General features: G+C 41.6%; 1 protein-coding gene across 2 annotated transcripts in view; it reads right to left on the reverse strand.

Moving 5' to 3' along the window:
• slc35e1 (solute carrier family 35 member E1) overlaps positions 1-14,779 on the reverse strand; it is a 102,714-nt gene that overhangs the window by 47,136 nt on the left and 40,799 nt on the right. For both annotated transcript variants that reach the window (XR_006316096.1, XM_043720796.1), the window contains exons 2-3: positions 6,008-6,078; positions 4,017-4,154 (exon numbers count right to left, since the gene is read on the reverse strand). Coding sequence is in view for 1 of the 2 variants with exons in the window: in XM_043720796.1 (XP_043576731.1) it covers positions 4,017-4,154; positions 6,008-6,078 (209 nt within the window). In the remaining variant the exon portion in view is untranslated. The remainder of the gene's footprint in view (positions 1-4,016; positions 4,155-6,007; positions 6,079-14,779) is intronic.

Consider the following 14,779-nt stretch of genomic DNA (forward strand, 5'->3'; position numbering starts at 1 on the left):
ATAGAGTCAATGGCAGTTATCTTTTCCCTAGTTTGGGGGATTTCAAGACTGGGCACATTTTTAAGGGGAGAGGAGAGAGATTTAAAAAAGACATGAAAGGCAATCTATTTTTACACAGAAGGTGGTTCACACGTGGAATGAACTGTCTGAAGAAATGGTGGATGTGGGTACAGTTACAACATTTAGAAAACATTTGGATAGCGACATTTAATTGCAGTGAGGGCGGAGAGAACAAGGACTGGGGTTGCCGGGAAGGTAAGCAAACCGTTTAAAAAGCTGATATATTCGGGCAGCCTCCTCCTCTAACAAAAAAAAGGACTGTGGTGTGTTGATAAGATAAGAACTTTGGTAAGTTAAGGTAAGTTGGTTTAAAAAAAAAGTCTTTTTCCTTTTTCATAACTTTAATCTCAATTTAAGATTAAAAATTGCACGAGATCTCAGATCCGTGTTATGCGCCTCTTGCTCAACGTGGGAACTCAGGGACACAGCTGGTGTCCCTGGCTTCTTCACCTGCAAGAATTGCGTCCAGTTGCAGCTCTTCTCAGATCGCATGATGGCTGTGGAGCTGCGGATGGACACACTTTGGACTGTACCTGATGCTGAGGGGGTCATGGATAGCACATTTAGTGAATTGGATTAGGATTGCTGAGGGAGAAAGGGAATGGGTGACCAAAAGTCAGAGAAGGAGCAGGAAGGCAGTGCAGGCATCCCCTGCAGTCATCTCACTCCAAAACAGGTATACAGCTTTGGATACTGTTGGGGGAGATGGCTCACTAGGGGAAGGCAGCAGTAGCCAGGTTCATGGCACTGTGGCTGGCTCTGCTGTACAGAAGGGCTGGAAAAAGTGGAAGGGCTATAGTCAGAGGGGATTCAATTGTAATGGGAGTAGACAGGCGGTTCTCTGATCGAAAACAAGACTCCCAAATGGTACGTTGCCTCCCAGGTGCACAGGTCAGGGATGGCTTGGATCGACTAAAGAAAATTCTCAAGGGGGAGAGTGAATAGCCAGTTATCGTGGTGCATGTAGGCATCAAAGATATAAATAAAAAAGCGGGATGAGGTCCGACACGAAGAATTTAGGGAGTTAGGATCCAAGTTAAAAAGACCTCAGAGGTAGTAATCTCAGGATTGCTACCAGTGCCACGTGCGAGTCAGAGAAGGAATGATAGAATATTCAGGGTGAATGCGTGGCCCAAGAGATATGGGACTGGTTCTGGGGGAGGTGGGACTATTACAAATTAGATAGTCTACACCTGGGCCGGACTGGAACTAATGTTCTTGGGGATGCTTTTGCTAACGCTGCTGAGGAGGGTTTCAACTAATGTGACAGGGGGATGTGAACCAAATGAGGAGATTAGTGCACAGGAAGGAGGTAGTAATTAAAGCCTTTAAGGAGCTAGATAATGAAGTCTGCGTGACTAATGGGAAGAGTAGGCAGGAGGCAGTAGATGAACACAGAGGGACTGGTGATCTGAAATGCATTCGTTTTAATGCAATAAGTATAGTAGGTAAGGCAGATGAACTTAGGGCTTGGATTAGTACCTGGGAGTATGATGTTATTGCTATTACTGAGACTTGGTTGAAGGAAGGGCATGATTGGCAACTAAGTGTCCCAGGATATCGATGCTTCAGGTGGGACAGAGAGGGAGGTAAAAGGGGTGGAGGAGTTGCATTACTGGTCAGAGAGGATATCACAGCTGTGCTGAAGGAGGGCACTACGGAAGACTTGAGCAGTGAGGCAACAATATGGGCAGAGCTCAGAAATAGGAAGGGTGCAGTAACAACTGTGCGGCACGGTGGCACAGTGGTTAGCACTGCTGCCTCACAGCGCCAGAGACCCGGGTTCAGTTCCCGCCTCGGGCGACTGACTGTGTGGAGTTTGCACATTCTCCCCGTGTCTGCGTGGGTTTCCTCCGGGTGCTCCGGTTTCCTCCCACAGTCCAAAAGATGTGCAGGTCAGGTGAATTGGCTATGCTAATTTGCCCTTGGTGTTAGGTAAGGGGTAAATGTAGTGGTATGGGTGGGTTACGCTTCGGCGGGGCAGTGTGGACTTGTTGGGCCGAAGGGCCTGTTTCCACACTGTAATGTAATGTAATCTAATCTAATCTAAACAGCGAACATGAGATTGAGGTACAAGTATTTAGAGAGATCATAGAAAGATGTAGGAGCAACAGGGTGGTGGTGATAGGAGATTTTAATTTTCCCAACATTGACTGGGATTCACTTAGTGTTAGAGGATTGGATGGAGCAGAATTTTCGAGGAGAAAGCGAGGACTGCAGATGCTGGCGATCAGAGCTGAAAATGTGTTGCTGGAAAAGCGCAGCAGGTCAGGCAGCATCCAAGGAACAGGAGAATCGATGTTTCGGGCATAAGCCCTTCTTCAGGAATGAGGAGTGTGCCCAGCAGGCTAAGATAAAAGGTAGGGAGGAGGGACTTGGGGGAGGGGCGTTGGAAATGTGATAGGTGGAAGGAGGTCAAGGTGAGGGTGATAGGCCTGTTAATTTGAAGTGTTGAATTTGTAAGGAGCATCCAGGAGGGTTTTCTAGAGCAGTATGTAAATAGCCCAACTCGTGAAGGGGCCATTTGGAAGAAAATGGGCATATCAACGATAGGCAACATTGTTTTGTGCAGAGAAGGTCATGTCTTACAAACCTAATAGAATTATTTGAAGAGGTGACAAAGTTGATTGGTGAGGGATGTAGATGTCATCTACATGGACTTTAGTAAGGCATTTGATAAGATTCCCCATGGTAGGCTGATGAAGAAGGTGGAGTTGCATGGGGTGCAGGGTATTCTAGTTAACTGCATAGAGAACTGGCTGGGCAACAGGTGACAGTGGAAGGGAGCTTCTCAAAATGGAGACCTGTGACCAGTGGTGTCCCACAGGGATCCGTGCTGGGACCACTGTTGTTTGTGATATACATAATGATTTAGACGAAGGTGTAGGTTGCCTCATGAGCAAGTTTGCAGATGACACTAAGATTGGTGGAGTAGCAAATAGTGAAGATAACTGTCAGAGAATACAGCAGAATATAGATAGATTGGAGAGTTAGGCAGAGAAATGGCAGGTGGAGTTCAATCCGGACAAATGCGAGGTGATGCATTTTGGAAGATGCAATTCCAGAGTGAACTATACAGTAATTGGAAACGTCCTGGGGAAAATTGACGTCCAGAGTATCTGGGTGTTCAGGTCCATTGTACCCTGAAGGTGGCAATACAGGTCGATAGTGGTCAAGAAGGTATACGGCAATGCTTTCCTTCATCGGACGGGGTCTTGAGTACAAGAGTTGGCAGGTCATGTTACAATTGTACAAGACTTTGGTTCAGCCACATTTGGAATATTGCATACAGTTCTGGTCGTCACATTACCAAAAAGATGTGGATGCTTTGGAGAGGGTGCAGACGTGGTTCACCAGGATGTGGCCTGGTATGGCCACATTTGGAGTACTGCACACAGTTCTGGTCACCCAGCTATTGAAAGGATTATTAAATTGGAAAGGGTGCAGGAAAGATTTACAAGGATGTTACAGCGACTGGAGGTTTGTATTATAAGGAAAGACTGGATAAGCTGGAACTTCTTTCCTTGGAGCATAGGAGGTTGAGGGGTAACTTTGCAGAGGTTTATAAAATCATGAGGGGTATAGATAAAGTGAATAACAAAGGTCCTTTCCCAGGGTAGGGGAATTCAAAACTAGTGGGCAAATGGGTAGAAGGCAAAGATTTGAAAGGAAGCTAAGAGAAAACTTTTTCTACACAGAGGATGGTGTATATATGGACTAAACTGCCAGAAGTGGTGGTACAGGTCAGTACAGATACAACATTTATAAAGACATTTGGGCAAGTACATGAAAAGGAAAGGTTTAAAAGGATATGGGCAAAGCACATGTGTGGGATTAATTTAGTTAGGGAAATCTGGTCAGCATGGGCCTGTTTCCGTATTGTATGACTCTATAGTCAGATCATAATTGTCCAACAATTAAAAAGCTAAGATCAAACTCCAGAGCGAACTCTTTACCTTCTTCGAGAAGATGTTCTGAAGGGAGAAGCACAGAGTGGCAGCAAGTGCACTAATCAGTCCCCAAACATCAAAGGAAAGTTCAGTCACTGTAGCCAAGAAGACTCCAGATATTATGGGAATCAATGATATGTAGACCTGCCGAGAAAGAAATTCACTGGTTAAGACATGATCGAAAGCTCCAAATGGATACTGTACACATAATCCTAATGAAGGCTCGTGCTTATTCATCTTGAAATTGATCTCCATCGAGATTTGGATCAACTATTTTTTGTGATGACATTTGACACAAAAGCAATGATGCGAGAAGAATTTATTATTTCCTAAAAATATCTGTGGACTTTGTCACTAGATTGAACAACATTTGAAAAGAGTTTGCATCAATTGTGAAGTGACTAATTGTAATTTTCTCAAAGAAGAAATAATACTGGTCCACATGACTTGGTTGTTCTTGTCCTGGAAGCAGTACCAATAAGGAGCAAATCAGGAGAGCTGCAGCTGCAGAAGAGGTGTGAACACAGCAGGCACAGGAAGTATGTTACACACACAGTAAAACAGAACAGAAAGCCAAAGACAAGGCTAGGTAGAGATTATGAATTTAGTTTTGTCAGATGACCAGAATATTCAATAGGGATTACTAAAAAGGTCAAATGAAGGCATATTTGGGGAATCTGAGTAATTAAGACTGTCATGATCCCACTTAAGGTTCTGCAAGAGTGTGCCATTCAGGTGGCAACTGTCCCTGTGGACCTCAAACAAGACTGCTAGTGATCACGACTCAAAGGTCAGAAGACTTGTGAGTGATCCTTTGTTCCAGAGGCTGAATTAGAGAACTTTGGAACTGCATATGGTGTCACATCTGTGGACAGTGATGCAAGTAAGACTCATTTTTCATATGGAGCATTTAAAGTGAAATTTTCCAACTGAAATTGAAGTGAAAACATTTGAAGAAATTAGTCTGTTAATTTTAACATCAGCATGAGCATAAATTATAAAAATGAAGTTGTGTCCCAATTCTGGGAGCTGTTTGGTAGCTTTTTTTGTTAATTCTAGGCAGATTATAATACTTGAATTAACTCAAATACTGAAGCAGAATGGACTCAAAGCATCTTAGAAAACATACTTACAATTTTCTGTTCTACAACAAAATCCAAAGCACTGTTCCTTATTTTGCATGCTACCTCTTTTCATAAATAAACATTCTTCATTAATAGGTATTTGGACAGGTATATGAATAGGAAGAGTTTGGAGGGATATGGGCCGGGTGCTGGCAGGTGGCACTAGATTGGGTTGGGATAGCTGGTCGGCATGGACAGGTTGGACCAAAGGGTCTGTTTCCATGCTGTACATCTCTATGACTCTATGTGGACTCCAGTCCCTAAATGACCCAAGTTAAACTGATTATCAAAATGACTTTGTCATGATTGTTTATTGCGAATGAGATGATGTATTTCTTCACCACCTTTCATTTATTTAAGCAGTGACCATTTCTCATAGGTACTCATAGCAAAGTCACTATAATCTGGGATTTGAAAAATATTTATTTGTGAAGGCTTTGGGCATCTCTACATTGCCAACAAAAGATAGAACCACTGGCTTTTCTCTTGGGCTCCTCCTCCAAAGACATTCTGGGACATTTTAAGGATATTCCTTTAACATAAGTGTTAGTCAGTGATACTGGTAGAAAGCTCAATTTCTCTGAGCAGCACAGATCTTTGAAAACAAGGAAAACACCTTGCGTGCAAATTCCTACACAACTATTATAAAAAGAATATTTTTTAAAATTACATTGCCCTCATCTAGGTTAAGAACTTTTATTTAGCATGCATTTTACAATTAAAAGCAAGGGAGCAGATTTATTCATCCCAACTCAGAACCATTAGTTTTCCTTGGATGATAATGGAAGGCATTTGGAGTGAGTTGGAAAAATAAATTGCTATAATGTAGTTTACAAACCCTTCTTAGTTCCTCAGGATCTCAGACCCACTTACCTTCAGAGTTTGCTTTTCTTTCATGATGAGACGGGACAGAAGAACCACCCAAATGGGCATAGTGGCCTTGACTAAGGAGAGAAACAAAGTGAGGGGAGGGGAGTTAGAATCAACTCAATTCCACCTTGCCAATCACCTGACTTTTAGAGGTTTTCATTAGGACAATTTTTGCCATCATCACCGTGCAATAGTTCTTCAAAACATTATCCTGTGTGCATCTCATGCTAGTCTTTCAAGTCGGCCCCTCAAATATATATCAGAGTCAACCACACATTTCACAATGACTGAAGTGTCCTGGCTTTTCTTGCAGGGAGAAATTGCATATCCGAATGAAACAAAAAGATAATGAGAGACTGAAATAACAAGAAACACATATTCCAATGGCAACACATGAAATCACTGTGACAGGGACTGAAAGTAAAGGCTGAGTTACAGCTCAGTGATGTAACCCCTCACCCTGAGTCAGGAGGTTCAAAACTCATATGGCACTCTGAAAACTTCACAAAATTCAAACAGATTATGGCTGATGGAATGCAGTGCCTGACAGATCCAAAGTAACAATTTCACCACACTCTGGTAATAGGTTTGTGCTATGACCAAACTTCCTCCATTGAAGTTGTTGCTCAATTTACTAGCCAGCTGGGAGAAGGGAGACGGAATAAGCTCTCACATTGCATTGCTTAAGAACTTGATAGTGAAGTGAATATGGGTAATCTTAATCTTGTTCCTCAAATAGGCAATGCTGGAGACAAAGGAGTTCAGGCAGCACCTGCCTTATGTTTTGACAGCAGAGTTTACCTGACATGGTTTTATTAAGGAAAGGTTGGGACTGAGCAACTTGATTTAACTTTTTTGAGGAAGTACCAAAGTGGGTTGATGAGGGCACTGTATTGGAAGCAGTCTACATGGATTGTCACAACTGTAAGGCTTTTGATCAAGGTCCCCACATGACACACTGGTCATAAAAGTAAAGGCCCATGTGATTCAATGGAAAGTGAAAAGCTGGACCCAAATTTGACTCTCTGGCAGTTGGTGTGTTGGAGAGAGTGGAAGGATGTTTCTAGCAGGACTCAGTTCCAGGTCCCCTGTGTTTTTTGTGTTATACATCGAGGGAAGATCTGTTCCCGTTAGTAGAGTTCAACAATGGTGCAGGAGATTTAAAAGAACTGCAGAAAGATTACAGGGAAATTGAATAAATATTTTTCATTCAGAGAGTGGTGGTGGTGGGGGGGCAGGAACTCGACACCTGAACAGGTACTTACCTTAGGCATATCCAAATTTATAAGGTAAACACTCAAAACATAGTAACCCGCAATGTTATGAACTAAAAGCTGGAAAATGGAAATAGGTTGGATAGCGTTTTATGATTAATACAGCCACAAGAGGCCAAACGGTCTCCTGTTTGTAGAGTTCTAGGATTCTGTACTGAATACACTCAGTATTTTCTTTTTGCTTCAGATTTCCAGCAACTACAGCATTTTAATTTTTAATCCTGGTCTTATTAAGCACAGGTCCAAAGGAGCCCAAAATCTCAAATGGAGAAATCATCTTATCCCATATGAATTATCACGCACTTCACAAATGAGTGTCCACACCTCAGCTTTACAATGTAGATCGTACAAGGTTTTGAAATAAATGCAGCAAACAGCAAGTCAGAAGTTGGAACAAAGCTCTCTTTATGATCAGATCATTCTTGAAATGCCATGCACATGATATTCTGACTTGACATCTACTGAACACACTTTAAGGTGAATAAATAGATAATGAAGTGTATTATTCAATAACTTGTCATTCACATTGGCTCTGCATAAAGTGATGAGAATAACAGATCCTCAATAAAACACATCAAAACACTAAACAGGGCAATTTACTGATCAATCTCAAATCTTTTATGTAATAGATATTAGTAGATATACAAATACAGTGAAAATGAAAAGAGTGATAAAAATGAGAAAAAAACATATTCATAAATTGAAGAGTTGCTTGGAATTACTTAGACATCAGAGAATATTTTAATTTCTTGGCAGTTAAGGTTCTTGATTTGCTTAATTTAATAAAAAGCTAAACACTTTCAAGGAGGAACAAGATCTTTAAACCATCTCGTTAAAACGGTCACAGTGGAAACATGGGAAATATAGTTGAGTATTAAGACTCAAAATCATTGCTGTAGCAGATACACTAATATCTCTCACTGGCACAGCAATTAAGTCTACAGAGCATCAACTATTCCCCTACGTCTCAAGGCTTTCACTCTGGGGCTAGTGAAAGCAGGGGAACTTTCTAACCACCTTAAATTCCTTCACGGTAAACACATAGGAGAAATATTCTCTCTCTAGTTATTCTTTTTTCTTTAAAGAACCTCTTTGGATTCACCCTAATATTCTCAGCCAAGGCTATCTCATGCCCACTTTTGCCCTCCTGATTTCCTTCTTAAGTAAACTCTTGTATTCCCCGAGTACCTGTAGGGATTCCCTTGATCCAACTGCCTGTACCTGAGCCATACCTCCTTTTGTTGTCTCTCTGTTTACCATCGAGAAATACAAGACGACTTGGGAACTTGGGAAAGTTAGTGCTGATATTTTGGGGTCAGTCCATATTAACGTAGAGATGGTGTTAGACATATTAGAATGTATGAAGGTGGATAAATCTCCTGGTCCTGACCAGATATACCCAAGAACACTGCAAAAGACTAGAGAAGAAATTGCGGGGCCCTAGCTGATATATTTGCATCAGCGTTAACTATGGGTGAGGTCCTGGAAGACGAGAGGGTAGTGAATGTTGCGCCTTATTCAAGAATGGCTACAAAGAAAAACCTGGGAACTATAGACCAGTAAGCCTAACGCTTAGACTTTGGGTAAGTTACTTGAGAAGATTCTAAGATATGCATGCATTTGGAAAGACAGGGTTTGATTAGGAATAGTCAACATCGCTTTGTGCATGGAGATCATGCCTCACAAATTTGTTAGAGTTCTTTGACGAAGTGACAAGGAGGTTTGACATGGGCAGAGTGGTAAACTTGGTCTATATGGATTTCAGTAAAGCCTTCGGTAAGGTTCACATGGTAGGCTACTTTGGAAAGTTAGATCACATGGAATCCAGGAGGAGCTGGCAAATTGGATACACAGTTGGCTCGATGGTAGGAAGCAGATGGTAATGGTAGAAGGATGCTTGTTGGACTGGAGGCCTGTGACTAGTGGTGTGCCTCAGGGGTCAGTTCTGGGCCCACTGCTGCTTGTTAACTATATCAATGATTTGGATGAGAATGTACAAAGCATGATTTGATTAGATTACCTACAGTGTGGAAACAGGCCCTTCGGCCCAACAAGTCCACACCGACCTGCCGAAGCGCAACTCACCCAGACCCATTCCCCTACACCTAACACTACGGGCAATTTAGCATGGCCAATTCACCTAACCTGCACATTTTTGGACTGTGGGAGGAAACTAGAGTAAGTTTGTAGTAAGTTTACAGATGACACTAAAATAGGTGATATCCTGGATACTGAGGAAGGTTATCAGAAATTGCAGCAGGACCTTGATCAGCTGGGGAAGAGGGCCAAGAAATAGCAAATGGAGTTTAATATGGATAGGTGTGAGGGCTTGCATTTTGGAAAGTCACATCAAGGTAGGAGCTTCATGGTGAATGGTAGGGCCTTAAGAAGTGCAGTGGAACAGAGGGGCCTTGGAGTTCAGGTGCATGGTTCTCTGAAAGTGGAGACATAGGTAGCCAGGGCAGTAAAGGTGAATTTTGGATCTCTGGCCTTCATCAGTCAGGGCATCGAATATAGATGTTGGGAAGTTATGTTGCAGTTGGACAGGACATTGGTCAGGCCACACTTGGAGTATTGCGTTCCATTTTGGTCACCTTGCTTTTAAGAAGGATGTTATTAAACTGGAAAGAATGCAGAAGAAATTTACAAGAATGTTGTCAGGAATCAACGGTCTGAGTTATAGGGAGAGGTTGGACACATTAGGATGTTTTTCTTAAGTGCGTAGAAGACTGAGGAGGGACTTATAGGGTGAATGCACTTAGTCTTTTTCCCAGGGTTGGGGAATCAAGGACAAGAGGTCATCAGTTTAAGATTAGGGGGGAAAGAATAAAAGAGAGTCTGAGGGGCAACCATTTTTTTTTAAACAGAGGGTGGTATACATATGGAGTGAGCTGCCAGCAGAAGTGGTTGAGGCAGGTACATTAACATTTAAAAGGCATTTGGACAAATACATGGATAGGAAGGATTTAAAAGGACTTGGGCCAAGTGCATGGAAATGGGGTTAGCATGGATAGACATTTGGGTCAGCATGGACCAGTTTGGGCTGAAGGGCCTGTCTCCATACTGTAGAACTCTGACTCTAATTCCAAGGCTTCAACAAAAGCACTTCAACTTAGAAACTAATAAGGGAAGATTCCTTCTTTCAAATGGTTAAGCAATAATTAAATATGTAAATGCTGGCTTTGTCAGTGATAAAAGAATAAAAAGAAAAGGGGAATTGAATCCTGCACTGGTATGGATGGGCAGATATAGTCTGATGAAGGAGCTGGAGGGTGGGGGTCCTGAACTCCCCTGTACTTGCATCATTCTAGTTCCAAACCTTCTGAACATCAATACAAACAGCCAATACAAACTTAAGTGGAGAGATTGAGGATTGAAAGCAAGACTCTTTTTTTTAAAATTTGGAGCCTTGAGACATTTTGGAATGCACAAATAGAGTTCATAATTAAAATGACTAAGACCATGGGCTTAATAGGTTGGATGCAAAGAAGGTGTTTCCCCTTGTTGAAGAGTCTATAATTTATAGTAGAGTTTAAGAATAAGAGGTCTCTCACTTGGGATGGGGACAAGGAGGAATTTTTGTTCTAAGTGGCACTGGCATATAATGTGCATCAGAGAGGAATTTTCTCCTCCAGTACACAATGGAAGAAGAGTCATTGAAGATATTCATGGCTTAGTTTGGCATTGCTTCTTGCCGTCTCTGACAGCGTTATGAAAGTCATACCTGAATTTCCTGCACAGGTCAGGGTTGCACTAAGGTAGGCAGAGTTGTGGATAGTGCCGAAGGATGTTGTGGGTTACAGAGGGACATAGATAAGATGCAGAGCTGGGCTGTGAAGTGGCAAATGGAGTTTAATGCAGAAAAGTGTGAGGTGATTCACTTCAGAAGTAGTAACAGGAATGCAGAGTACTGGGCTAATGGTAAAACTCTTGGCAGTGTAGATGAACAGAGAGATCTCGGTGTCCAGATGCATAAACCCCTGAAAGTTGCCACCTAGGTTGATAGGGTTGTTAAGAAGGCATATGGTGTGTTGGTGTTAATTGGTAGGGGAATTGAGTTTTGGAGCCACAAGGTCATGCTTCAGCTCTACAACACTAGTAAGGCTGCACCTGGAGTATTGCGTACATTCCTGTCACCACATTATAGGAAGGATGTGGAAGCTTTGGAAAGGGTTCAGAGGAGATTTACTTGGAAGTTGCCTGGTATGGAAGGAATATCTTATGAGGAAAGGCTGAGGAAACTGAGGCTGTTTTCGTTGGAGAGAAGAAGGTTGAGAGGTGACTTCATCCAGATGTATAAGATAATCAGAATGGTTAGATAGGGTGGACAATGAAAGCCTTTTTCCTTGGATGGTGAAGGCTAACACGAGGGGACGTAGCTTTAAATTGAGGGGTGATAGATTTAGGACAGATATCAGGGATAGTTTCTTTACTCAGAGTAACAGGGGCCTGGAACAGCCTGCCTGCAACAGTAGTAGACTTACCGACATTAAGGGCACTTAAATAGGCATTGGACATATAGATAATAATGGAATGGTGTAGGTTAGATGAGCATCAGATTAATTTCACAGGACAGCGCAACATCGAGGGCCGAAGGACCTGTACTGCACTGTAATGTTCTATATTCTATGTGAAAGGGCACATTGTAATTGGGACATAAGGAATTTGCAAAGGGATATACAAAAGCAAAATATTGCTGATGCTGAAAATTTAAAATGAAAACAAAATACTGGAGAAACCCAGCAAGTCTGATAGCATCTGTGAAAACAGAAACAGAACTAACATTTCAAGTCCAGTATGACACTTTTTCAGAGTGTATTCAAATACTAGTGCTCAAAGAACCATTCAGCAGGGTCTTAACAGATTGATTAGGATCTCTACCTAAAACAAGAGTGGGAATTAGTATATTTTAAGAAATATAGAGATGTTGAGGTTTCCTAAAGCATTGGTTTTGAGGAGAATTATAGCAAAAGTGATGGAAAAGTGATTTTTTAAAAAAAATGCAAGACACAGATTATTCAAAGAAATAAATCAGATTAAGGCTCAAATTTTATATCACAAATATTCAAAGGATTAATGAATAGTTTGGAAGTACAACTCAAGTCATCAGTTTACAATCCACAAATCAAGGAGCATTAGAATACTGGCACCAAACTCTGAAGATCATGATTACAGCATATTGTCGAGAATGTTCTAATAGTTGGCATAACAAATCTGCTTGACACTGCTTGCCATGAGGGATGCAACTAAGGAGTTGATTTATTAAATCCTATTGGTCCAAATCTGTTAAGCATTTCCTGTTGTCTATAAACTATCACAGAACATGCTCAGCAAGCAAACAAGTGACAGCTATGTGGTAAAACTAAAAGCTATTGACTTTTTCGGACAGCAGCTGAATATTTCAGGTAAAGGGCTAGTACAAATACAGGCTGTAACACTAGCTGCATACAGCCAGTTCTGCTATAACACGTGTTTCTTCATCATGAATTGCCTTTAATGCAATTGAAGAATTTAGACCCTCATTTATAGAATGCAAACATTCCTTACCTGTGCTGGCTATAACACGATTTTGACCTCATGAGCTTCAATAGTGCGGCTATTGTGCAATTTCCTTAAAACTCGAGATCACATGGAATGCGACTATCGCTTTATATTAGTACCAACTGAACAAGTCCTTTACGTGAATTGGGGACACTGTTTCTAAAGTGCGAACTTTTAAAACATGTGTTGGCTGGAATGCAATTACATCACCAACACTTTAAGCACTGTTTCTAAAGTGTGATTTTTCTATAAGACAGGGTTTCACAAGAAGACAACCATTGCATTATAGAAGGACTATCTGTACTATGTACCTGGTGTCCATTCACATCACAGCTCCAAATGGGAAAAAAAAGAAAAGAAAGAAAGACAACTTGACAGATTACCTCCTACTAAGATTAGGCTCACAAATCGTGATTTAGAATAGTCCCTTAAAAATGTGTTGCTGGAAAAGCGCAGCAGGTCAGGCAGCATCAAAGGAACAGGAGAATCGAGGTTTCGGGCATAAGCCCTTCTAGTCCCTGGCCTGTTTCAGATTGGAAATTACCACACCACTTGAATTCACTGAAATATGCAAGTGAGCAATCTTTCAAAGGTTGTGGACATTTCGTTACCTCCTCTTTCCTTCATTCTTTTTGGGTAATCTCCTTTACTGCACCTGCTGGAATGGCTGCATTCAATTTAAAGAGACTATCTGCTCTCCAGATGATTGAATTTTCACAAAGCAGGTCAAATCTGTTAGTAGAGGTAATATAATAAATGTGAATGGCTCAGTAAACAACAAAATCAATTCAGACTGTTTTCACTGTTCATCTTTCACACTAACAATTTTTTCATCACTATCTTCTTCTGATTTTCACACTTTCTCTCAGAGGTCTTTTCTCCATCTCTAGCGTTTTCTCACTCCACTTTCTATGTTTTGCCTATTTCTATGCTTCCAGCTCTATATCTTTCACAGCACCTCCTGATCCCAGCTCAAATATAAACCGACAACTACACCTGTAAAATATTTTTCTTATGCAAATAGAAAAAATGAGAATCCAAAGAGTTTTTACATTAAGGACAAAAGGGTAATTAGGGAGAGAATAGGGCCCCTCAAAGATCAGCAAGGTGGCCTTTGTGTGGAGCCGCAGAAAATGGGGGAAGATACTAAATGATTATTTTGCATCAGTATTTACTGTGGAAAAGGATATGGAAGATATGGACTGTAGGGAAATAGATGGTGACATCTTGCAAAATGTGCAGAATACAGAGGAGGAAGCGTTGAATGCCTTGGAATGGGTAAAGGTGAATAAATCCCCAGGACCTGATCAGGTGCACCCTAGAACTTTGTGTGAAACTAGAGAAGTGACTGCTGGGCCTCTTGCTGAGATATTTGTATCATCGATAGTCACAGGTGAGGAGCCGGAAGACTGGAGGTTGGCTAACGTGGTGCCACTGTTTAAGAAGGGTGGTAAGGACAAGTCAGGGAACTACAGACCAGTGAGCCTGACGTCAGTGGTGGGCAAGTTGTTGGAGAGAATTCTGAGGGACAGGATGTACATGTTTAAAAAGGCAAGGACTAATTAGGGATAGTCAACATGGTTTTAGAACATAGAACAGTACAGCACAGAACAGGCCCTTCAGCCCACAATGTTGTGCCGACTACTGATCCTCATGTATGCACCCTCAAATTTCTGTGACCATATGCATGTCCAGTAGTCTCTTAAATGTCCCCAATGACCTCGCTTCCACAACTGCTGCTGGCAACGCATTCCATGCTCTCACAACTCTCTGTGTAAAGAACCCACCTCTGACATCCCCTCTATACTTTCCTCCAACCAGCTTAAAACTATGATCCCTCGTGTTAGTCATTTCTGTTCTGGAAATAGTCTCTGGCTATCGACTCTATCTATGCCTCTCATTATCTTGTATACCTCAATTCGGTCCCCTCTCCTCCTCCTTTTCTCCAATGAAAAAAGTC

This window comes from Chiloscyllium plagiosum, chromosome 31, assembly GCF_004010195.1.
Source record: "Chiloscyllium plagiosum isolate BGI_BamShark_2017 chromosome 31, ASM401019v2, whole genome shotgun sequence".
NCBI lineage: Eukaryota > Metazoa > Chordata > Chondrichthyes > Orectolobiformes > Hemiscylliidae > Chiloscyllium > Chiloscyllium plagiosum.